A 25,401-nucleotide genomic window follows, 5' to 3' on the forward strand; every position below is an offset into this window, starting at 1 on the left:
GACCTTTGAAAGAAAGACTGTCCTTTAACAAAAGAGCAAAGGCAAAAAGACACAAAGGCAAACAAAAGGCAAAGAGGCAAGCTGACTAATACAGTTTCTGTGCACCTGCCTGAGCGTGAAAAAAGGTTAATTTCTTCTGATAAAAACCCACTCAAATGAGAATAGTAAAAAAAAACCCTAGTAAACAACATCTATGAAATAATCTTCCTCACTCTCCAATCAAGTTATGCAGCTTTCCTCTTAGAAAATGTCATGTCAGATAACCTAAAAGCTGTGTGTAATGTGAGTACCTTAAACCAAAAAATGAAAAAAAAAAAAAAAAAAAAAGAAACTTGCAGGAGGACAAAAACTCCCCACTCTTACCTCATTAAGAACGGCAATAAGCAGATCTGTCCAAAAGCCTAGAAAAAAGTAAGTAGAAATGTTGGTTTGCAGCAACTTTGACCTGAACACCTTCTTCACTAGACAAGGGATGCTGAACATGCTCACGATTACTGCAGGCTTGCAGCACCCTAGAGAGCATGCAATGCTAAGCAGTAAAGAAACAGCACACAAACACTTGTATTTCACACCACAAAAATGGCCTAAAAGGCTTTCTCCCACCTCTCATGTTTATATAACGAGTGTATCCTTCTGGCTCTCCTGCTTTTGTCTTTCCCCAACTCAGCACAGAAAGCCTGCATCTGAAGGCTGCAACACTGTTAAGAAGCATCTGTATAGCTCCCATCCATTACTTTCCTCATGTTGCACAGACTATGCAAACACTGGATAAGGCAGAAGCTTATTATTTTATTTATCGCAGTGTTAGGATCTTTCCTGTCTCTCAACCAGTTCCTGCAATAAAACAAGTCAACTTGGAAAAGCATGAGATATTTAGAGACTCTATGGTAGCAGATGGCTGAAAACATTCTTTGAATACTCTGATTCTGAGTGTAGAAGCACCAGCAGTCCCAAAGAGACCAGCCTGGTTCCAGCCAGGCTGGAACCTGTCTTAATAGCTCAACAATGGACTTCAAAAACATTTTATGGGATGTACAAATACAGTGTAAGCCTGATTCAAGGCTCACACAGCTAGATCCACAAAGTGGTATGTTACCTCACACATTGCATAAGAATTACAGCATCTTTTTTGAAAATGCATTGTTCCTAATCTACATCTAAACTAATACAGCATAATCTCGTAAGAGATTGAGAATCTCAGGTCCTGCCTCCAAAGGAGATGTCAGGAAATGAAGCAAGCCCCTTTACCATGCCACAAAGCAAAGCATAACAAGGTATTCTGATCGTTATATCTTGGAAGAAAGACACTTATAAGGTATTCCCACAAACAAACACAGCCCACTCCTAGCTTTCATTCCATGCCCAGCCGGACACCAAGCTCTGTAACAGGTCACACTGCTGAAACAAACTTCCATGCCTATCTTGATACTGGCTCAAAAGGCCAAGCAGCAGCAACAAAATCCACCTGCTTTCAGGCAGAAGCTGCTGCAAGGTGGGCAGTGCCCAGGGGCCGCAGGCTCTTCTCACCTCTCACCCTGACAGAGCGCTCCCGCCTACTCCGCACCTGCTAAAGTGGGAATCAACCCGCAGGCTCCCAAACTCGCCCGAGGAGAGCACCGGGGGGTCAGCCGCCTTCAGCACCCTCCTAAAAACCCTACTCAGAGGGCTGGAGGGCCCAAACCCCTTGACGTCCAAGGAAAGCTGGTGGCAGCTGTATTTCGAGTTTGATACCGACTTTGGACTCTCCGCACCCAAAGACACACATGACACCCTGAGCCAAAGGCCCGCGCTCTCAGTCCCCACGGCATCACACCTGGGGGAGACGAGAGCACGCAGAGCGCCACAACCTCCCAGCGAACGCGGGTTTTGCCTCCGCGGCGAACCCCCGGCAGCCTCGGCCCCGCCGGGTTCTCCCCGAGCTTCACCGCCGTGTTTGCCCGGCCCGGACTCACCGTGTTGGCCACATGGACGAAGAGGCGCAGCCCGGCGCCGCACAGCCGCGGGGCCCACTGCGGAGAGGAGGCGAGAGAGAGGTGAGCGCCGGATCCCGCTGTCCCATCCCGCCCCGCTCCCGCCCCCCCGGCCCGGCCCGGCGCTCACGATGTCCCGGGGCGGGCTCGGTGCCCCGGCCCGGCGCGGCTCCCGGCGGAGCAGCAGGGCCCCCGCGCTGCCCGTGTGCCGCCGCACGCAGCACAGGTACACGGCGGCGGCCGCCAGCAGCGGCAGGAGCAGCAGCAGCAGCGACGGCGCCATCGCTGTCCTCCCACCGAGCCCTCCGGCTGCCGGGGCGGTGCTTGGGCTCGCCCCGCCCGCGCCCAGCCCTCGGCCGCGGGGAGGAGGCGGGAACCGCGCCGTGGTGCCGGTGCCTGTGTCCCGCCATGTCCCGCTTCTTACGGGCGCTTCGGCGCTCCGGCAGGGCCCCGGCGGGGGGCCCGGGCGTGCAGGAGGCGGACGTGTCCCAGTGGGGTCTGACAGGTCAGCGGGAGGCCCGGGGGAAGGGGTGGGGAGGGAGCGCTGGGCTGGTGCTGTCAGACGATGGCGGGAGGCGGCGGAGGGGCCCAGCGCTGCCTGGTGCTGCCCAGCTCGTAGAACCATGGAATGGTTTGGGTTGGAAACAGACCTTGAAGATCATCTCGTTCCAACCCCCTTGTCGTGGGCAAGGACACCTTCAGCTACACCGGGTTGCTCAGAGCCCCATCCAGCCTGGCCTTGAACACCTCCAGGGATGGGGCACCCACACCTTCTTTGGGCAACCTGTTCCAGTGCCTCGCCACTTTCACTGTAAAAAACCAATTTCCTAATACCTAATCTAAACCTGTTCTCTTTCAGTTTGAACCAGCTCCCTCTTGTCTTGTCACTACATGCTCTTGTACACAGACTTGCCTGAATTTTCCTGTAAGTTCCCTTTGGGTACTGAAAGGCTGCAAATTAGGTCACCCTGCAGCCTTCTCTTTTCCAGGCTGAACAATCCCAGTTCTCTCAGCTGTAATGGTCTGGGCTCTGTGCTAACAGCCCCCAGGCCTGAAATAAATAAATGTGTAAATAAAGTGGTTCCCGGGCCTCTGAAGGCGAGATGGCATTGCTGCCATGCTCGCTCCTTTCGAGCCTTCCCCAGTTGCTGCAGTCACTCCCTCTTCGGCGTTGCAGCCAGGGGCTTAGCCCGGTTTTAACTCCTCCAGTGCCTCAGCACAGCCTTAGACAGCCCTGTGCTTCGGGACGAGATCAACAGGGGTTGCCCTGTTCAGCGACCTTGAAATGGGCTGATGGTGAGCATGAATGAAAATGCTTTCCACTGCCTGAAGGGTAAGATATTAAAGAGGAATGCCTGGGCTATCCATCCCGCCTGCACATTTTCCTTAGCTGCAGAGAGTGTCTGTTTCAATCTCCATGCCAGTTTGGGTTTGTGTATCCTGCGGGCTGCTGAGTTGCCTCATGCACTCAGCGTGCACATCTTCCCAGAGAGGAAAGGGCCACAATGGCACAATACCCAGCACTCGAGTCTTGAAGAGATCTTGAAGAGTTCTACGTGACTTGTTTTGTGCTTGTTTTAACATATTGTGTCCCATAATAAAGATTGCAAGGGTGGTAGTACCTAAAGTGACCTACAATTGAGGTCTGCTCTAACTTAAGTGCAGGAAAGCTGGAAAGTGTTGAGAAATTATTATTATACAGTGCTAGATTGTTACAGACATTTCCAGTAGCCTGAAGCGTGACCCTGGATCTAGTATTTAAGTAGGTATTTAAGAGTGGCTGGAGCTGAAAATCAAGCTGCCTTTTAGGAATGAAAAGTAGCAGCCTAATTATTAGATCAGGTTCCTGTTACAGGCCTTTGTAATGACTTGGGGCATTTTTGTGTGTACACGTTTCTGAATAGGGTTTAATTTAACAGAATTGCTGTAAACACTGGTGTCTCTGCTCTCTAGAAGGGTGCATTTCCTTTAAGGCAGATGTTTGGGAAGGTCTGCTCTGGGCAGGACCTGTTTCTAGTAGCTTCAAGGTATAACTGTGTATACTGTATTGGATGACTGTGTAAATGTAACAAATCACTTTTATTCCCAGGCATTAAGCTTCGTCCCTATCAAGTAGAAGGTGTAAACTGGCTGGTACAATGCTGTGAAGTCCAGCATGGCTGTATCCTGGGTGATGAGATGGGTCTCGGGAAGACTTGTCAGGTGTGTCTGCTTCTTCTTCTGGAAAATGATCTTTGCTTAACTTTTTTTTTTTAGCCCAGTGTTTCTGCAGAATGAAAAAGGAAAAGCACCCTAATGCCTGGTCAGTTAAGCAGTCCCATTCTGAATTCCATACTCGAACAAGAGAGTTCATTGTCTTTTTCATTCCTTAACCACTTAAAACAAGTCCTGAGTTAAGTCCTGAGTAACACTTCAAAGAGGTTTCAGGGTTTTGTAAAAAGATGAGTGGTCATTTTATACAAACACCTCATAGTGCCCAGAGTTGAAGGCACAGTGCACATCCACTACAGGGAAAATTGTGTCCTTTTGATGCACCTGTACCAAGATGATATTTGAGTTCATCAACACATGAATTAAAATTTATAGGTGTAATTTTTTTCTGAGTTTTTTGGATTTTTTTTTTAATAAGTTTTTCAATGGGTTTAAGTTTTGTTGGAAAATGATTGTTTGTGCTTTGGTTCAGCTGGTTTTGTTCAGTGGGTCTTAAATAACAAACCAGTAGTTTTAGAAAGTGATGCATGGCAGATCTGTTTTGTGACTGTGGGAAAAAGGTTTTGGAAAGGGGCTTCATATATCGAGGTCATGTATTGAGGCCTGATGTAAGCCTTTTTGTCATTGATTGTGGATCCCACTTGATATTCTGTTAACTTTGCTTTGTGCTACAGAACCTGTGGGAACTAGCTGCAGAGCTCAACAAGGAGACAGCTTATATAGATTCAAGCTATCGGGTTGCACTCTTCCCTTGTTATAAAAAAAATATTTTTCTTGCCTTTTAGACTATTTCACTACTTCTTTATTTGACAAAAAAATTAACCAACAAAGAGAGATTTCTGATACTTTGTCCTCTGTCTGTTCTGAGCAACTGGAAGGAGGAATTGGAGAGGTAAGTTTCAACAGTTGTCTGGCTCATTATAGTCTTGCTCAGCAAGTTACAAAGATTGTTTTCAAATGTGCTCACTCCAACACTTTCTTTTTATCCTTTCAAAGGGATAAAAAATAAAAAGAGAAGCTGCTACTAAACCAACTAATCAATGCGGACTATGCAGTTAACGCATAGTCTTTACCATGCTGTGGTATACATGAATTCATCCATCCTATAATATTGGCTGACTTACAGTCCAAATGCCTCCACTAGCTCCTTGCTTGTTATTGATTTGTAACCCTCCATGCTCAGCCTCTCTTAGGCAGAATCTGCTGAAGACAGCCAGGATTCTGTTTGATGAAAGGTAAGACCCAAGTTGGGGGGCATGCTCACGTGTGCACGCAAAATACAGTACATATGTGCATGCAGCCTGTCTTCACTGGGGTGCAGTGACTGTGCTGGTGGCATATCTGCTGTGCCTGGAATATGTACATTTTATGTCTGGAGCCCAAATATTCCTTTTAAAAGGGCAGGAAGTCAAAGATTAGAACAGAAGTCTGTGTATGGGCCATGGGGCAATGCTGTCTCTCAGCATCTGAAGTCACCCAGGTTACATTCTGAAGTGAGCTGGCCTGATTTGGATAGACTTTCGGGTGAAATAGTTGGGAGAAAGTGCATCCCTTCAGAGATAGCAGTGAACGGCTATCCAGAAGTAATATCAAGTAAAGAACAGTGGGGGGATTAAATGAGGAAGAATTTTATGGTCCCAACTCTTTCTCTGTGGAACTGGGTTTATCTGCATTTTGACTAAGAGAATATATTTTTGAGGCCCTGACTTGGACCTGTTTGCTGCAGACATTGCTTGTTTTAGGCCAATTCTTTGGTCTCAGCTGGGCAAACTGTATTCATTCACCTGCTTCTCATGATCTTTTTTCAATTCTCAATAGCAGATGGGCCATGAGACTGGTTTTCAGTTGTCTACTTTGGACTCATTACCTAGGAGAATGCAGTTTTACTTGAGACTTGTCCAAACCGGAACCAGCAACTGAGGTGCCAACCTGAGATGCAAATTAATCATGAAGGAGTGAGGTTCAAAAGCTGAGATCCAGGCACATCTCACAGGATGGTGGGGTGTTTGGATAGGAGTTCTCATCTGTGCAGTAGCTATGTTTTATAATTGGGACCAGGTCAAAAACACGTGGAAATACTTAGCTGGGCTCACTGGTTTTCCTCTCTCTTTCTGTTAACAACAGGTTGGCTCCAGGTCTTTCTTTCACAACGTACATAGGCAACAAGGAAGAGCGACCCAAACTGCAACAGAACCTGAAGGAGAACTCTCACTTCCATGCACTCTTAACAACGTACGAGGTACGTGATGCCTTTGTCACTTGAAAGGAGGGCTCGAGTTTTTTCTTCTTTACCCTTCCAGTTCTCTTCCCCTCTCCTCCAGGGAGAGTGTGAGTGAGCAGTTGTGTGGTGCTTATTTAATGACCGGTGTTAAACCACGACATGCTGAAGGTGCCATGTAGCTGTCACATTATTTTCCTCAAGTAGTGAGTGCCTTCATTCCACTCTGCTCCATTTCACCATGGTTTGCAAGTAGACAAAAAGATGCTCTGTTTCTTAACTGGTGTGTTTACTTAAATCATAAATCATGGTTCGTTTTCTTTCATTGCAGATTTGCCTGAAAGATGCAACATTTCTAAAATCGTGAGTCTGGTTTTAATTTTTTCAAATTTAAATCTGCATATCTGTCAGTGATTTCTTAAATATATGTTTGTATGTGTGAGATCCTGTGCTTGTTTCACAAGAGCCAAGGATGTTCTTTGCTTGTGATTAGAGCTTTGCCTTCTCCAACTTTCAGTGAAGAATCTTTAATGTCAGCTAAGGTGTATGTGAACTTCCCCCAAGGACAGTTTTCAAGCCTGTTAACTCAAAATAATAATACATAATGACGTATAGCACTACCTGAAGTATCAGTCCAGAAGACTGATCTTTAGAACAAGATCTTCAAGAGCTTCAGGTTTTAAAGGTATTCCTTGAAAATTCACAGAAACTGACCTGCATTATACTACAGTGATCATGTGCTAATACCATATCCTGAAGTTTATTGCCTCTTGCCAGCAGTCAGAAATGTAGAGGGCTTCTGGAGCATTATGCTTTCTAGCAAGACTGATTATTCAGCTGAAATTCAGCCTGTAGGAGGTATTGTCACAGTCACGCAGAATTTTGCAGAAGTCTGCACTTGAAATGGGGAGGAATTTTAGTAGTAGCACCAATGCCTTGCAATGATGGTAAATGCTGTGACAAATGCTGGGGACAGCTATATATCATGGATAGCTCAGTATCTTTGTAGCAGCAGAAATCCAGTAGCCCCCACTGACACAATTTTGGGTCTGACAGGACTAGTCAGGCCTGCAATGGGCACCCTGTTGTCTTTCAGCAAAGCACCTGTCCTCGGCCTGCTGGAAGTGGCAGGTTGTGCTGGATGGTAGAAGCCAGGCCTGATGAAAGGTAGCCATGACTGTATTGTCTTTACAGTTTCATATCATATTCTGCATTGCTGTATCTGATTCTGTTTATTTTGCAGTTTAGCCATAGTATGTAGTACCCAGGGAGAGCAAGTAGCTAGGCTTAATATCACAAAAATCTCATCTCCAGTGTAATTTCATACTTCTAAAGCTAACGCATAACATCAAAGCCTTATCACTCAAATTTGGGGGGTTTTCCCGCTGGTCTTCCTTCTGAAAAAAGTAGTTGCTAATCATTTGTACCTTGTCCTGTGCAGGAGCACTTGGAGCACTTTGTAAAAGTGAGTCAGAGTTATCATATGTCTCACCGCTACTACTGCTTATGAGCAGTGTAGCAGCACAAATGAGTTGAGCAAGAGCTGTGCTCTAATGTAATACATGAGAGATTAGACTCTGCTCTGCACATGAGCTTCTGCAATGCTTCACAAGGCAGTGTCCCTTCTGCAGTTCAGCTCCTGAGCCCATAGAATAAGAGTAATGACTTTTGACTGACAGAAGGCAGTGGAGAATCACTCTTACATAGCAAAGAGGGAAATCAAGGCAAACAGAAAGGCAGTGGGGAGAATGTAGGTCACTGTGATTTCAGACATTGTATTCCACTGGAAGAGAAGCGTATGGGTAAGAAAAGCTGGAGGGTCATGCTTTCCCTACCCTGCCTACCCATCAGCCAGGTTTGACTGTGTGGAAATTACTCTGTGATGTGGGAGTTGAAACCCTAGTGCTAAGGAGGCACAAACACTGAGGCCTGAAAAGATGTGGAGTTTGTATTAAGCCTAGTGGATCTGCTAGATCACCAGTGATTCTGCAGCCTGCTTGAGGAGGCACTGCATAGAGAGCTGTGTGAGCCTAGAATAAGTTGTCACCCTTGGGTGATTTGCAAAAGACTTGTAATCACTCTTCCATCACTGCCTCATGATAGTTGTTGGGTTTTTGCACAAGTGCTAGGGCCTAGTTTCATGTTTCTTTTTCCAAATCATAGGCTTCCTTGAATTTTTGACTAATTTATTCTTATGTCATTTTCCTATAGAAGTGGGGGTGGAGTGAGAAGCAACAAATTCAAGTGTTTAGTTTTGATTTCAGAAAAACTCATCCAGGCTATAGTTAAGAAGCTGTTTTGGCTCTTCAAAAGAAGTACCTGTGAATTCCTCCCACCCCACTTGTGATGTTTGCTTGTTGTTCATGGGGCGGGACCACCTCAAGTTCAGCCAAGCAGAGGCACCACTTATTTCAGTCTTTCTGTACTTACAAGAATGAACGGTCAACCCCTAACAGAAGTTGCTGTATTGTGTTTGTTCAGCTTTAACTGGGCTGCCTTGGTTGTAGATGAAGCTCACAGACTGAAAAATCAGAGCTCTCTGCTTTACAAGACACTTTCTGAGGTAAAGTAAGTCATCTGTCTTCTAGTGTATTAAGACTTTTTCCCTTCAGTATAGCATACAGATTCTCTGTTTGTTTCTCTGAGTATTTATTAAGCTCTGGCCCACAACTAGTTTCTGTCAGAGTTGGTGAACAGATTCCCATATTTAGTAGCAGAGAGATAAAGGCCTATCTTGTTGGCTTTGCATGGAGGTGGGCAGTATTCAGAGCTTCTCTCTCATTCTGATTAATTCGAAAGACTTAAAAATGTAAAACAACTTAACCACAGCTGTGTTGCTGAAGTAGTAGAAGTCTGGCTGACCTAAGACAATGTAAAGCAACAAGAGGCTATCTCCAGCTCTGGGAGGGTGAAGGAACCCTTGCCTAGTATGTTAGGAACTACTGACTTCCACTGTCCCTTGTTTATTGAAAGTAGGAGAATGCTCCAGCTCCCAAAGCACCCTGCCAGAGTACAACGAATGCCTGAGTGAAGGCTGCATTTCTTGTCATGGCAGTGAAACATGGGAATTAGGTTTGCACTGCCATCAGCCACAATGTACTACAATATACCTTGGAAAATAGGTGGTTTTATTAAATAACTGAAAGTTTTATACCTTCTGAACATATTGTCCATAATGTCTGTAATTCAAGAACTTTGATTATAGTCCCAAAAATAGACATGATTCACCTTAGCTCTCCTCCTAACATATTTTCTATTACCAAGCTTGAGATAAATTTCTGTTTTTCCAAAGATAACCATGTTCTCCAAGTCTCTTTACAGGGATTACTGTAAGCAACATGGACCAGATAATGTTGCTGTGTTTGTCAAAGTTAGCCAGCAAATAGAAATGGAACTTAGGCAGTTTCATTTCATTTTCCTATCCCAAGAGCATTTCCCAGTTATCTCTCATTACCAAGCACTGAATATTAGACTGTAGAGTGCACGGATTGGAGAATTTTAATGGACTGGTTTTGCACTTTGTTCTTATTTTGCTTACACTGACTTCCTTGCACTGGTGCCATCCTAGTCAGTTTGGAGCTGTTTGACAGTCACACCATACCTTATGTTTGGATGATTTTGGCAGACCTTTTCAGTGTTCTGCCAGCAGTTCTCTGCTGCCTCTTGTCTTCAGGTTAAGCTTAAGAGTGGTGTGGGTGAGTTGTGTATTAACTGATTTGTCATTACAGATATTTCCTCCTAATTATTTTGTTTTATTGCTGGTTCTTTCAGTTCTCAGTAGGCTTCAGCCTGCTACTCACAGGCACTCCAGTCCAGAACAGCCTCCAGGAGCTGTATTCCTTACTCAGCCTTATTGAGCCTGACATCTTTCCTAAGGAACAAGTGAAAGAGTTTGTTGAGTATTACCAAGCAATTGAAAAGGAGAGTGAGCCGGGTCAGTAATAAGCAACATTGTACTTCAATCAGAACCAATTGAAGCCATTCTCTTGACTGGAAAACAAGGGTGTTGTGTCTTCTTTATTTGCCTTCTTTTAATGCTGACTAGCTTTAAGACAAAGACACAAAAACTAATAATTACCTTTAAAGCAAGAGCTACCATAATGTGGCTCCTAAGTGTTTCAGGTATGCAGCTGAAACACTATTCTCTATTTGTAAAATGTGGCTTGAAAAATTTCACTAATAGTTGTGAGATTCCTTAATCATTTATTTTGAAAGTGTAGTTGTGAAGGTACTGTATAAACTCTTTACTTTTAACACAGTAATCTCCTCTTTTTTTTTTTTCCTTTCTCTTCCCTGCCTCTGCATAGCCAAGGAATTGCACAGTCTTCTGCAGCCATTTTTGCTTCGGAGAGTCAAATCTGAGGTGGCTGCAGAACTGCCAAAGAAGGTGGAAGTGGTTCTGTACCACGGAATGTCAGCTCTGCAGAAGAAGTACTACAAGGCCATTTTGACGAAAGATCTAGGTAACTGAGGGTTTTGAATTCTGCCAATTATTTTTAAAACCAAAAGTAATGCCTTTTGTAAATGCATACTCTGTTGCAGAGAAGAAGAAGTTACTCTGGCCTGCAGAATATGTACAGCATAAATATGCCAAATTTATTGTTTGGGGCTGCTTGATTTGTGGTTTTAGCTTGTGATAAAATAAGAGACATATGGATCTATTGCTCAGATATTGCAGAGCTAGGAAGGGTCAGCTTGAGGATCTGCTTTGGGCAAGTCTGTAATTAAAAATACTTACCATGAGGTAAGCTGCTCCTATTGCACGTTTTTGTATTCAAACAAAAGGGTAGTACGAGAAATTTTGGATCTGTGGATCTCTATGAATCTTCCAATAGTAGCACAGATGCCATAAAGCAAATTTCAACCTACTGGGTGCAGTTATGAGTTTTTTGGGAAACCACAGGGCTTTGTAGACAATGCAACTACTACCACATCATATGGCTTGCCACTGCTTCTGTGTCATAGGGGAAGTAAAACTGGGGAGTTGGAGATCCTGTGTTCTTCTAGGCCTAGGACTTTGCATGAGCACCAACAGGAAATCTGAACCTTCATCTTCTGTAGTCAACATATATACATGTATTTTCTTCTTCTCAGAAAAATGCAATTCTTCTTAACTTCCTGGTTGCCCAGGAGATCTTGACTGTGGTGTTTCAGGTGTTTTTTTTTTAAATTCCAATGAACTGCACCAGATTTTTTTCACTATTTTTGATGATTCACTCTTAGAGAAATTACACTGACCTTAACCAGGGAGTCCAGCACTTCAGTGAATCTGACACGATACAGTAGTTTTCATCAGGATCTTATTTCTAGAGGCTTCTCCAAAAAATGTGAAGGAAATTTTATTTGGTCCATGAAAACAGATGTATTAGTCTTGAGATGGGAAATTCAAATGCAGATATGATATGCAGAGGGAGATACTCCAGTGCTGAAGCACTTCAGAGCAGTGCTCAGGACCCAGACATTCCCAGTCAAACCCATTAATGGAGCACGGGCTTCCCTGCTCCATTCCTTTTCTATGCTCTTTTTTTCCAGATGCATTTGAAAATGAAACAGGAAGAAAGGTTACACTTCAGAATGTCTTAGTTCAGCTTCGGAAGTGTGTTGCCCACCCGTACCTTTTCAATGGTAAGAAGGCACTGTTCTCCCTCTTGAAACTGAAAAAAATAACTTTGATTTACATGGTGGTTTTCTATTACTGCTTGGCAGTGTAATGCTTAGAATAAGCAAGTCATAAACAATCTTGTACTTGAATCAGTAGCAGCTGTGATTTTGCGACCACTTCCAACACATGACAGTTCATCAATAATGAGGAATAAAGTAGGACACTGTGAAGTCTGAGTTTCTAACTGCAGCTCTCCATTTGTGTGTCTTTTCTCACCTAAACAAAGAAATCACAATGCTTTGTGAACTACTGAAGGTGTTGTTTATGGACAGAGAAGGATCATCACTTCTCAATCAAGCATCATGGGGCTCTGTTTGGCAATAGTGGCACTGCAGACACACTGAGGTTGACCACAGAGTTGTTATTTGCATGGTATTAGGTCTGCTTTTGAAACTCCTTTCTGTTCCAGGTGTTGAACCAGAACCCTTTGAGATTGGAGAACATATTGTTGAAGCCAGTGGCAAGATGTGTTTGTTGGATAAACTCCTTTCATTTTTGTATGCTGGGTATGTCATGTCAGGGTGGGGTTGACATAGGGAAAAGAGATAAACTGGGAAGGCAAACTACCTTATTTAGCCATAGACTGAGCAGATATTCATCAAAACACTAGCACTGCTCTATTCATTGCATGTTACTGATTACCTGAAAGAAGTAATTTCAGCATCAGGAGCTGCATTGGAGAATATAGAGGAACCTCGATGATTTGTGTAGCTTCCTTTTAAAATTTTCTCAAAACACTTCACTAACTCTCTCATATGTTCTCATATTTACCATATTTGAGAACCTGGGATAATAATGATGTGGCTGAGTATTCAGCATTTCTGGTTTGACTGTGGGTTTCCCGAGAGTGCTTTCCAATGCATCGGTTGAGTTCCTTTGTGCTGGCATGCTTGTGTTATACCAGAAGGCAGAATCCATAGCAAATGTGAAAAAGAAAAACACAAGAATAAGCTGAAACTTCAGCTTTGGGATTGACATTCAGAAGTCCTTGTGTTGCACTCTGGTGAGTTCAGAACACAGAACCCAAAGACTTTGTGTGTTTTCCTCCACCTCTTAGATGGGCGGCAAATCAAACTGTGATTTGCATTCTTGTGCAGTCTGTGAAGCAATGCCTCCTGCATGATATAAATTCTGTCTTCTCTCTTAACTGGGCTGTGATTTCCCTTTGACTACTTCCAAGGGACAGAGCTCCAACAGACCTGGGCAAGTTCTGTTGTGGTTGTGAAGGTCTTTGTCCTTCTGCTGTATATCACCTTGTGAGTGGGTGCCTCAGCCTTGAATGTCTTTGCCACAGTACCAGCCCTGTGCAGGTTCTGGACTTGAAAATGCCCATGTTCTGCTCTACAGTGAAGAGGTGTAGGTCTGGGAGGGAGAAGAGTTGATTTCTCGGAAACATTTGTACGTAGTTTAATCTTTGAGAGTCATTTACTGGAGGAGAAAATGCTTTACTGTCACAGAGATGCTGATATCGCATTTTCCCAGCATTTCAGATTCATTGTAGTGTGTGATTTGAGAGCAGTCATGTGGTGAGGAAGACCTCGTCATGCTAAGTTGAAGCCGAGGATCCTTTTACTCAGACTCCTTTGGATCTTCACCAGGATGTATCCAGCCAGAAGCAGAGCTGTGCCAGGGCCTTGTTACTTGTCTGTGATTCAACACTCTAGAGAGGGCAACTGATGATGGCAGATGGAGCTCACTAATTGCACTTGGATGTGGGGCTGAAAATGTGGTGAGGGAATGGGCCATGATTCTGGGAGGCTGAGTGTGCGGAGGTGGTGAGGCCTTGCTGTGTAACAGTGACTAACAGTGACTGGTTAAGCTCTTGTAACCCCTCTACCACACTGTGAAATGCTGTCACAGTATGTTGAGTGTCTCATGTTCTTCTTCCAGTGGCCACCGTGTCTTGCTCTTTTCTCAGATGACTCAACTGCTTGATATCCTCCAAGACTACATGGACTATAGAGGTATGTTCTGCACACTTTGATAGGAGAGGGCTTATCTTAATGATCTCTGTCATATATTGTTCCTCTGATTTTGATCAATGTGCCCAGGATGGAGAAAGAAATGTGATGAGGATTTATTGCTTCTCAGTAGTTAGAAACCATATTATTGCTCTGTGAGTAGCTCTGTGAGTCGAAGGATCTTGAATTCAGGTCTTTGCTGTGTTGCTGCTTGAAATGAGCTGATAGTTAAACGCTGTTCTTCAAAGTAGTTTCAGCTTTTGTTCCTCAGTAAAATGGAGCTAACAAATGGCAGGGTAGCAATGTTTCATTATATACCTGTGTTCAATTGTGTACCTGAGTCCTGAAGTAATTGCAGTAAAGGCAATAGGCTTGCTCTAGATTCAGTTTGTGCAGCATAAAACACAAATTGAGCTACATTTGTACCAGGAAATTAGTTTTTGATTAAAACAGTTGTTGACAGTGGGGCCCCAACATGTCTGTGAGGGCAGGTTGGATCAGACCATTTTTGGCAAGATTAGCAATGTGTTCTTGGGACATTTTCTTTTGTTTCAATCCACATGGCTTCATGCCTACTTAGGATTTCCCATGAAAGAGGCTTTTGTTTGGTGTTTATGGTTTTGGATGACTAATAATGTAGGATAAAGCCAAATGTAGTACCATATCCCATACTGCTTGCTAACAGGAAAGCACACATTGAAGGTCGTGGGAGTTTGGATAAGGAGGATCTGATGGTTGTTGGCCTGTTTTGTGGGGCCAACAGCCAGCACAGCATAGTATGAAATGGGACTGTTTGCTAATGTTCTTTTACTTGGGCTCTGAATTTTCCTGTTGTGTTTCCAAGCAGTAAATTAAATGCTGAGAGTCTCTGCTTCAGACTCAGCTAAATTACCAGTCAATCTGGAAGTCAGGGTCACTACTTCAGTTTATACGAGGTTTAACTGGAAAAAAATGGAGTTGAAGGCAATAAAATGAGAACCAAGGCAGGAGGACTTGGCGTGAAACGATTCAGAACAGCAGTGAGACAATAGAGAATGAGGTAAGAGGGTAAGAGCATAGATGGAATTTCAGAAATATCCATGTTGCTTGTTTGAAAAGGCTACAGCTACGAGCGGCTGGACGGCTCTGTTAGGGGTGAAGAGAGACACCTTGCCATTAAGAACTTTGGTCAACAGCCCATCTTTATCTTCCTGTTGAGCACCAGAGCAGGTAAGTAAGGAGAGACAAACAAACCATCTTGCTTCTGCACTCTACCTTTTCTCTCTCTGGCAAGATTTCAGGGAGTTCTGAATCCTACAGTCTGTTCATGTGGAGGATTTTTGAGGGAGACAGGACATATCCTGAACTTGGGTCTCTCATCTAGGACATCTGGTTTCTGTGCTTTCTTTTTGGCAGCTGATGCCAAGATACTTTTCATATTGCAGCCTCTTGAGTTTATGTTATTCCAAGTCCCATAATGACTGTCTCTGTGCCAGTTTGAGCTTAAGGAATCTCACTAGCATTTTATTTCTGCAAGTGCCAGAACTTAGGCAGGAACAGACTTCCTTTAAGTAAGCTGGTGGAATTGCTTCTCGAGTTTGCTGAACATGGACATGCTGTCTAGCTGTCAGACAGACTCAAACAAGAGCCTTTTGCTATCCTGAGATTGCAAAGAACTCTGTGGGACTGCTTCCTCCCCTCTTTGGTCCTTGGGCAGATCAGGGTCTTCTACACCGTTTCAAAGTTCACTGTCTCTGTTCAAGCAAGAGCAGAGCCAGGCTTCTGCTTGTCTCCAGAGAAGGCATCCACACTGCTTGATCTCAAACATCCAACTGGAACTAAGTCTTCCTTTGGGCTTCTGCTTAGACTTTTGTGGATGAGCCTGGCTCCAATATTACCGCAGTGCATTGAGAGTATACGTAGGGAGACCGAAGAGAAGCACCTAATGCTAGATGTTGGGAGTATGTGTGTCTCTCACCACGGTACCTGAACTCTCCCTGCCCGTGTCAGCCAGACTTACTGCTGCACATTGCCATGTCTGGCCAAAGCATCTTGTATTCAGCTGGGAATAGGTGTGCTAACAGTTACACATTGCTGTTACATTATGGACAGGAGTTATCTGGTGCATGACTGTGTTCACTTGCAGGGATGTTCTGATTACAGTGAAGATGTCTTACCATGAGCTGTCCCCTCTTTAACTACAATATGTGGCCACAATAGTAATTTAAATACCACAAGGTATTTAAAAATGTAGAATTCACTGTGGGTTTTTTTCTTTTCATTCCATGAAAGCCCAAGCTCTAACCTCAAAACCTCTAAGTCATATAAATACTTAGGCTCTGGTTATTGTATATTTGGACCTGGTGTTTGCCAGTGTTTCAGTGGTGTATTTACCAGCTGCTTCTGAGATGCAGCCAAGTCACAACTTGGGCAGTCCCTTGTGGCCTCAGGGAAGCCCGTCCTTGCTGGGATAATCTGTCTGCCAGCAGAAGAATATGTCTGTGTTCTTCAGTCTTGACGGTCTTGACCCTTTGCATTGATTCACTTGCACTCTATCTTTTTTGATTACATTTGATTATATTGCACAGTACAGCGTGGTTTTGGGCTGTTGCAGAAAACTGGAAGCTGGAAATGGAAGGCTTACCCATCCTTTTAGATCCTTATGAGACTTAGATTTGGGGTTGAGAGATGGATTGAATTAGATACAGTTGATCAGATCTGACAGAACTTTGCATAGCATAAATTCTCCTTAATTTTGCTAACATATTTTGTGACCATCTTCTTTTGTTTGTAGGTGGAGTTGGCATGAATCTGACAGCAGCAGATACAGTTATTTTTACTGATAGTGATTTTAACCCGCAAAATGACTTGCAAGCAATAGCAAGAGCTCACCGAATTGGGCAGCACAAGTGAGAAACGTCACTACTTCTAGTTTGGTTGCTGACTCTCTTGGTCTCTCAGTATTACTTTCCCTATCCCTTGTCAATGGAAGGTTAACATACAATAGACTGAAGATCACAGGAGAGCAGAGAGGATTGTATATCTTCATTTTTCAGTTGCAGCCTCATGCAGTCTCGTTCTCATCATGTGTCTAGGGTGGGAGCTTGGTAAATTTGGAGTAGGAAATGGAGGCTGGAGGTTTGCCTGCACTTTTGCAGTGAGCATTTCTCCCATGTCAAGAAACAATTGTATCAGCATTATATTTCTGCTGATTATTTTTGTTAATTTTGTTCTTGCTGTTTTTAACTTACCAAGGGAGTGGGTGATGAAATAGTGCTCCATGCAAGGAAATAGGTCAGTGCACCTCCAAAAAAAGTAAACAATAAGAATTTTCATAAACTTTTTCAGGCCTGTGAAAATTATCCGCTTGATTGGGCGAGATACAATTGAAGAACTAATCTACAGAAGAGCTGCTTCTAAACTCCGTCTGACAAATGCTGTTGTAGAAGGGGGTCAGTTTGCTCTGGGAGCACCCAAGCCTCAAGGAGCAGCAGAATTACAGGTAAACTAGAGCCATACCGTTATTTAGACTCCAGTAGCGACCTTAGAAATGTCCCAGCATGTTTCCGTATTTACATCTGATATGACCCTATCCAAACAGCTGGGCATTGACATGACAGCTTTTGTATGTAAGAACCAAAATGACATCCTGGGTCCAGACAAGATCTGATGCTTGAAGACAATTTTTGCGATTTTTGAGGCACATCTGTTGTTGGAAAAGGATGTCTTTTCTTGGAGAAGAGGGGAAGACAGAATGTTTCCTTGTCTTACTTGTTTTTAATTATACTAAGTCTGAAGTGGAAGCTGATTCATTGTTTCTAGAACTGATCTGTCTCTAGTGCTTTTCTCTGGCAAACACAACTGATAACAAGTACCTAGTCAGCTTTTGGTTGTTAGTCTGAAATTCAGTCAACCTTCTGTTGGCCTCTTGGCCTCCTGAGTCAGGGCATGATTTATAATTCTGACCTGAAAGCTGAGGTTTGTGCTGAGAACTTGGGTCGAAAACCTCAGGCAAAGCGACATTTAAGGGAATATATCCCCTGTGAGCAGCTAAACCTGGGAGAGATTTGCATTTAGTGTATCCTTTCCCCCTCCACCTCCCCTCCCTGCCCCATCAGCCTGTATCTCAGCAATTATAGTTTCTGTGGGAGAAATGGAACAGAGCCCATAGGAAATTCCATGGTGATATTTTTCTCCCCATGGATTTTTGTGATATTTAAGCTTTTGTTTTAGAAGGGTTGGGGCAAAACCAAGTCTTTCTGGCTATGAAGAAAGCTGCTTGACTGCAGTCAGTAGAGTTCTGTTCTGTCGCTTAGCCCTGAAGAAAAATGACCATTCAAGTCTGATTAAGTTATGATTGAGAGAGATACATTGTAGGGGCTTGTCCCATCAAGCTTTGGGAGAACCAGACATGTTAAAGCATTAGTATTTTGACAGGTAGACTTAAAGCTTAGCTTTCTCCACTCCTACACGCTTTGCATTTAAGCCTGAGAAGTTCAAGACACTGGGATTGACATGGAATTACAAGATAATAATACTGAACTTCCCCTTCTGTTTGTTAAAGCTCAGTGAAATCTTGAAATTCGGCTTGGATAAATTGCTCTCCTCTGAGGGGAGTACTATACAGGATGTGGAGCTGGAAAACATCCTTGGAGAGACAAAAGGAGGGAACTGGGTAATGGACATTGTGCTGCCACGTAAAGAAGAGAATGAAGAAGAGAATACAGAGAGTAAGTTAACACTCTAAATAGCTACAGCATTTGGATGTTAGTAGTAGAGAAGGCTTCCCAGGTAGGAGTGGCATTTTTCAGACAAGAAGAAAAGCAGAATTGTAAGTAAGTGATTTGGATTTTGTTTGTGGCCTATCCACAAACTTTATTTTTGAGTCTTTATTGGGTTTTTTTCTTCTTTTTTGTGTCCTTATTTGCCTGTTTGTAAGATAATGTTAACAATTATTGCCCAGTTTTGGTGGCAGGGAGTTGAATTCCTTCCTATGAATGTTTTAAGACCTCAGATGGAAATTCATGAGAAAAGGGGAAATATTCATATTCCAGCTACTGCTTTTCCCACAGAGAAACATTAAGATAGATATGCAGTTTTAGAGATGTAACAGTAACTTCAGGAGAGGCTGTGTAGCAGGTGTTTTGTATTTATCCCCAAACAAAAGATTATTGGCCATGAAAATCACAAGCTGAAAGGACCTTAAAAAATTTCAAAATATGAGATAAGAAATGCAGAGTCATGGTGTCTAAACAACTAGAACAAACCTATTCTATCTTCAGAACTCTGCTTTCTTGTCCAAATGTCACACAATTTTGGTTCATTTTTCATAGCCCCATACTATGTGAAAATAAATTCTAAGAATACTTTGCTCTTCTAGTGTCCCGGTGAGAAAGACGGAATTTCTGTCTGGGTACACAGTAGCACTTAAGTATATATCTGTGACTGAAGTAGAAATGTGGCCTTGCAGGTTAGGTACAGTCCATGCTGCAGCAGTTGCCAGCAACAAGTAATTATTTGCTGGGAGTTAGCAACGAGTGGTATTTTCTGGTGGTAATTTAAAAGAGGAGCAGTGGTACCACACTGTGTAATAGGTATTGAGAAAATAACTCACCTGATGAGCAGCAACTCTGCCAGAGTTCTGTGCTTTTATTTTGTTTGAGAGCTCAAAAGCAGAAGTTTGCTGTCCCTTTACAAGAGTTGCCTGTAACTAGATAGCAGAGCTAAATGGATTTGCTCCAGGCAGAGATGGAATGACCAAAGAGAACAGCAATAGAGCCACAACTTAAGATAGTTAATTGACAAAAAAGGAAGAAAGGTTCTTTGACAGCATAAATGTCTTAAAAGCTTTGGTCTAAGGAAGCAAATCTTGATTCTCTTATTTCTACATGATGCTGACACTGGTCATACAAAAAATTTTGAGAGTGAAGATCTTTGATCTTTTCCTGCTGAAGGCAGAATGTCATAGAGGAGCCAAATTTTGTTTATCTTGCTGTACATTTTAGGTGTTAGGAGGTTTTAGTTCCTTTTTACACTTTTTAATTATTTTTTAAAGATCACATGTACGTGTATGAAGGCAAAGATTATTCAAAAGAACCCAGCAGAGAAGACAAAAAAGCATTTGATCAGCTTTTGGATCTTCAGAAAACACTGTTTGAAGAGACCAGTAAGGAAGGGAGAGCTCTCCGGAACAAAACAAATGTAAGACAGAAGACATGACAAGGCGCATGATGCTCTTTCATTTGCTTGTGGAAAATGAAAAAGACAGTTTCCTCTCTTTACCTGAAGCTTGCAGGAGGCATGTTAAAAGATTTGGATGCCAATGTAGTAAAGTTGGCTCTGGAATCTGAGGGCTCGAGAATTCAGCAATCCTGATAACTCAGGTCACAAAACCACATGTTATGTGGCAATTGGGATCTGATGATTAAGACTTGTGGGCAAGAAAACAAATGGGAAAGTACGTACGTTAAGGCGGGCACCAGGCATGGCTTTAAGATGAGCAGTTTGTTTTCGTGATGCTGCTTTCTTTCTCCAGGCCCTTCTCACAGGCCTTCGGGAACAGTCAGCCAGGAGGAAGCACTTGTTCAGTGCAGAGGAACTGGAGGCAAGGACGAAAAAGCGCCAAGAAGCAGCAGCAAAGAGAGCAAGACTCATGGAGGAAAAGAAGGCAGCAAAAGCGGAGGCAGAGCACAAGAAAAAGTATGGTTTGTACTACTTGTAAACTGATGTCTGTTGCACTATAGTCTAGAAATGGGTGTCTGATTGATGAAAATAAGTCGTGCTCTGTATCCACTCTTGCAGGTGGAATGGGGATGAGGGGAGGAGAAGATGACAGAATGGTTGCAGGCCACCCTCATGAAAGAGTTAACTTCATATATTAGGATATTTCTATGTGTATGATTGAACTGCATAACATGGGGATATGAAGATGAAAAAATGGTTTGAGTCCCTAGGAAGGGTTCTTTTCCCCTGAATAGCCTTCCTGACTTTACATCTAATTTGAGTCATAGAGTGGCCTGAATAAGACCCCCATATCTGACTGTACAATGACCCTTTGGGAGAAGCTTTCTGAAATGTCACAGTTGGCCCCTATGTATTGTTCTGATATCTGTGACTCTCTTGCACGTCTTAACTTTCTCCTCCTTGTTTCCCAGGTGTTCTTCCTTTCCACCACTCTAAAGTAGCTCCTTGCCCTTTGTCATATGCTCACTTTTTCCATGCCTGCAATTGGCTTATCACCTTGGCATGTGGCTCTTAATATCATGGATAAGAACTGTGGTAAATGTTGTTCTGGCCCAAAATGGGGGAGAGAGCAGAGGGAATGCAGTTCTAGGTCTCCCGTGTTTCACTGCAATGAATTAAACCAAGGTGTGTGCCCCCCCACCTTTGATTTTCATTTAACATCCTCTTCTCTTGTTTTTGTCTCAGGATGGCCTGGTGGGAGGCAAATCATTACACGTCTACCTGCCTTCCCTCAGAAGACAGTGGCTCTGAGGAAGAGTTTGAGGAGGATGAGGTTGGGCTGGATGTGGATTTAGATTACAAAGATGCAGACCAGAACAATATCAAGTACGTCATGGGAGATGTAACCCACCCCCAAGCAGAAGAGGAAGATGCCATCATTGTCCATTGCCTAGGTGGGACTTATGAAAAACAGGAATGCTGTTGGGTGAGGTGGACAAGGGAGTGAATTGTCCCTACTAGCTCAATAGTTTCTGATTCCCATGCACACTGAAATCATTTGGATTTGAGTCTGATGTAATCTCAAGTGGTCCAGAGGCAATACAGCCTCTACTCTATGATATATAACACACACAAGTAGTAGCAAGGTGTGCATGGGTCTTTGCATCCCCTCTCTGGATTTATGAGTGAGCCTCTTGAAAAGTGCCTGTATGGCTTGAAATTTTATATCTGTGGCTAAGTGACAACAGTTCCTCCTGAGAGCAGGGCCTTTTGTTTATTCTGTGGAAGCTGTAGGGTTCAAACTCAGATACTGAAAATCATCTACTTTATCCAGTCAGCAGAGAGAGACAGGCTAAGGTCAGTTCTCAGTGCTTGTCTCTCAGCACTGACAGTACAGAGGCTCTAGGCTGGTCTCTTAACTTCAGGACCTCTGTTAAGACACTAAAGCTGAGGGAGAGAAAATCACATTACAGACTTTCTCCTGAAGCAGTGTTGGAGCTACTCTCTGACCAGGGCTATAGCAGAACATTTTAATCTGCTTTGGCCTATGTTAAACTCTGCATGAAACCTCATGTTTAAAGTGGAAATGCCAAGTAAAAGTGAAAGGCTGCAAATACCAAACATCATGTTGTGGGAAGCCCAAGGCACCAAGCTGGAGACATAGTACATATATGCTCTATGCACCTATAGGTATGTCTGTAAGGATGCTGTCAGGTTTATATGCTCAATGCCATGGTTAGTGCTTGTTTGAGCATTCTCAGTGGACAGTAAGAAGGAATTCTTCCTGCAGTTTTTCAGAGAACTGTGACAAGTATGTTTTTCTCAAGGGCTGAGGTTTATCCTTTAGGATGGTCCCTTGAATAGTGGTTGACTTCAGTTCATATGTGGTTCCTATATCTGGTTTTGATAATCATTTGTCTCATGTGTATAGAGCAGGTGCCTTTCCTGCAGGGATGGTCTTCAGGCTCACTTCTAAAAGGAGCCTAACTTGTCACTTCATTCTAGATGACTCTGGCCGCTGGGGAAGGGGTGGTTTATTTACTGCTCTGGAAGCTCGTTCTGATCAGCCAAGGAAAATATATGAGATGGCAGGAAAGATGAAAGGTAAGAGATTAAAACATGACCTTAGGCCAAGATACTTGAAAGAACTTAAATCACACTTATGTTGCAGGAGTGAGGTACTTGGACACCTTGATACTCATGTTTCTTCCTAGATATGTGCATCCCTAGCTCTGAAAGTAGTAATTCAGTGGGTACTTCAACTTGACTTGTTTGGAGTGTGAGAACTCTGTGTGTGGACTAATCATTCCAATCCAAGTTGCAAGTCATAAAAAAAGGGAAAAAAACGCCAAACTTGTACATTATTCACAGGTTTTTCACTGTATAAGACAGAGCACTGCATCTTCTGTCACAGTGCTTTCAAGAAGGATGAAAGCCACCTCAGGCAGTACTCAGCTGAGCCTTTGCTTCCCTCCAGGCACTTATCTTTTCTTGAGCATGTATTAGCAGTTTTGAGCTAACTGCAGCTGGTGTGGACTGCACACCTTGCAGTAAGGGGGACCTGTTGATTTTTTTAATTTCTTGGGAGATGCTTTCCTCTTGTTTCAGGACTGATTTTTTGTTATTGTACTGTTCTTGTTTTATGGACAGACCTGGAGTTAGGAGGAACCCTGTTATTCCCTATTGATGATAAAAAATCAAGGAAAAAAGGACGAGACTTGGTGAGGATGCGAAGCTCTTTTTTTTTTGTTGCTCTGTCCATATGTTTTTGACATTGTGTGACATGAACCTTATGTTTTTTTCCCAATAATAATGGCACTGAATACTGAACATGACCAAGTTGCAGTTAAATATTAGAGAAAATGAGTTCTTTTCCTCATTTATTAAAGCTATAAGTTAGTAATGTGGTTTTCCAGCAGCTGTCACTGTGTCTCTTAGTGCTGTATATGGACTCCATTTCAATTTTTTGTGTGTTTTCCCCTTAGTTGGCCTTGATTGTAGCTCAGCACCGGGATCGGTCCAACAACTTGTCTGGCATTAAGCTGTCTGCTTTAGAAAAGGGCCTGAAGAAGATTTATTTGGCAGCCAAGAAAAGGAATGGTAAGTGTCTGTGCAGTAGAACAGTGAATCCTTACATGTGTGATTGCTCCTAAAGATGATGACCAATTTCCACCTCTCCTCTACTGTTTTTTTCTGAAGTAAAGTAGGAGTGAGATCTCCATAGCAGATATGTTGCTCCAAAATCTTTCTTCTGTTCTTGATGGGTAGCCTGAAGTCCTTACCTAGATTGCTTTCTGTATGTGTATCTTGTCCTCAAGAGTGTGCACTCTCCATTCTCTCCTTCTCAGCAACAGTGCATCTTCCACGTATCGGGTATGCAACAAAAGGTTTCAACTGGTATGGTACTGAGCGGCTCATCCGAAAGTACCTGGCAACACGGGGTATCCCCACCCTTATGTATCCTTTTGGAGTATGTCTTATTATTTTCATAATCTAGTACTGAAATGATCCTGTAAATATCTTGATGAATGCAAAGCAAGGAAGCAAGGCAAGGCGCAGATGCCACAGTCCAGCTAAAAACCTGGTTTCTCTGACTTTTCTGTCATCCAAGTACTCATTCCACACTGAGGACTTAATCATTTAGCTGATAATGACAGGCAAGTGTGATTCAGTGTGCCTGTCAGAATTTGTTAGAACCAGGTGCTAGTCTTCTGTTGACAGCATCGACTTACCTGTATATGCCACATCTGTGGGAGAGGCGACTGGAATTTCAGATAAATGGAGGTGACTCAGAAAGCATCAAAAGTGAGAATATAAAAAAACATTACAATGTTCCAAACAAGTGATAACCTGCTTCCTTGGCTGAACATTGTGAAAGTTGGTGTGTTAGGACAGGCTTAGGAAGGCTTTCACCTTCCAGGAAAGGAAGCATGTTTACAAGGAGGCTGTTTTGTCCCTTCTCTAGGAAGACATTCACTTGTATACTGACACTGTCAGCAGTTCTGTGAAACAGAAAACCTGAAACAAAGAAAATAGTATTCAGAGCATTCTGCCTCCTTCCTTGCTGAATCTGTTAGTGGACACATTGTCTAGCATTCGTTGACACTTGACAGCATTTCCTTGACATTTTTTATTAGATATTACTTCTCTAGGAGTAAAGGCTCTTCCTCTGCTTCACAGCCATATTCATCTCCAATGACAGTTTCGAAGCCGTGAAGGTGCAGTTAGTTCACCAAGAAACATGCTCAAAGAGCGAACATCACACGGGCAGTCTGTGTGCATTCACTTCAGAAACGAGTCTTACACAGCCATTACTCACCCCTGTATCTCTCTGCCTTTACTGGCCCCAACGTTCACATATTGCCAGTTGCCCTGGAGAGGAATGTGACTGCTTCAGAGTCCAAAGAGGAAGGACGTTGGCTCAATCCCAGATCTGTTTTGGAGATAAATAATTAAACTTCCACTGATGGTCCATTGTTATCCCTTACATTAAGTTATTGTTAAGGCTTGGAATACAGTATTGTTTGGCTGTATTTCCCTGCCCCCCCCCTTCAAATTCCATACCTTATATCACTATACTTCTTTTCAGTCAGCTTTTTAGTGGTTACCTGGCATTCTGTGTACATGTCCACATATAACTTTCAGCGGAAAGCAACTTCTCAACTGTATGACAACCACATAGAATAAACTGTTTATACTGTTCTGGTTTTTCAGAAA

General features: G+C 43.2%; 2 protein-coding genes across 5 annotated transcripts in view; one reads left to right on the plus strand and one right to left on the minus strand.

The window, feature by feature from the left end:
* Positions 1-2,275, minus strand: part of LOC113992730 (fatty acid amide hydrolase-like) — a 17,230-nt gene extending 14,955 nt beyond the window's left edge. Inside the window, exons 1-3 of the mRNA XM_027730337.2 lie at positions 2,101-2,275; positions 1,953-2,009; positions 364-401 (exon numbers count right to left, since the gene is read on the minus strand). Of these exons, the coding sequence (XP_027586138.2) occupies positions 364-401; positions 1,953-2,009; positions 2,101-2,253 (248 nt within the window). The 5' untranslated portion in view covers positions 2,254-2,275. The remainder of the gene's footprint in view (positions 1-363; positions 402-1,952; positions 2,010-2,100) is intronic.
* Positions 1,925-25,401, plus strand: CHD1L (chromodomain helicase DNA binding protein 1 like). 4 transcript variants are annotated; one of them, XM_039388937.1, is made up of 23 exons: positions 1,925-2,033; positions 4,060-4,172; positions 4,967-5,073; positions 6,306-6,420; positions 6,731-6,762; positions 8,881-8,962; positions 10,171-10,333; positions 10,707-10,862; positions 11,932-12,024; positions 12,471-12,567; positions 13,952-14,025; positions 15,121-15,231; positions 16,796-16,910; positions 17,350-17,503; positions 18,566-18,731; positions 20,057-20,202; positions 20,537-20,700; positions 21,430-21,638; positions 22,690-22,788; positions 23,335-23,405; positions 23,670-23,784; positions 24,033-24,141; positions 24,822-25,401. In XM_039388937.1, the coding sequence occupies exons 2-23, from the start codon at positions 4,149-4,151 to the stop codon at positions 24,898-24,900; spliced, it is 2,481 nt and encodes an 826-aa protein (XP_039244871.1). In that variant the 5' UTR covers positions 1,925-2,033; positions 4,060-4,148; the 3' UTR covers positions 24,901-25,401. The 4 variants fall into 4 exon arrangements, with proteins under 4 accessions (XP_039244871.1, XP_027586229.2, XP_039244872.1 ...); XM_027730428.2 differs by lacking the exon at positions 1,925-2,033 and adding an exon at positions 2,368-2,475; XM_039388939.1 differs by lacking the exons at positions 1,925-2,033; positions 4,060-4,172 and adding an exon at positions 5,178-5,416 and having other exon boundaries at positions 4,991-5,073.

The sequence above is a fragment of the Pipra filicauda genome, unplaced genomic scaffold (genome assembly GCF_003945595.2).
Source record: "Pipra filicauda isolate LSUMZ 115617 unplaced genomic scaffold, ASM394559v2 scaffold69_size3009148_pilon, whole genome shotgun sequence".
Taxonomy (NCBI): domain Eukaryota; kingdom Metazoa; phylum Chordata; class Aves; order Passeriformes; family Pipridae; genus Pipra; species Pipra filicauda.

What these genes read in the sequence shown, in the direction of transcription:
- CHD1L (XM_027730428.2), top strand. Translation starts at nt 2,379, where the DNA reads ATGTCCCGCTTCTTACGGGCGCTTCGGCGCTCCGGCAGGGCCCCGGCG. An exon ending in TTTACAAGACACTTTCTGAG is followed by an intron (nt 8,963 to 10,170) that starts GTAAAGTAAGTC and finishes TGGTTCTTTCAG; the next exon opens with TTCTCAGTAGGCTTCAGCCT. An exon ending in CACCGAATTGGGCAGCACAA is followed by an intron (nt 16,911 to 17,349) that starts GTGAGAAACGTC and finishes AAACTTTTTCAG; the next exon opens with GCCTGTGAAAATTATCCGCT.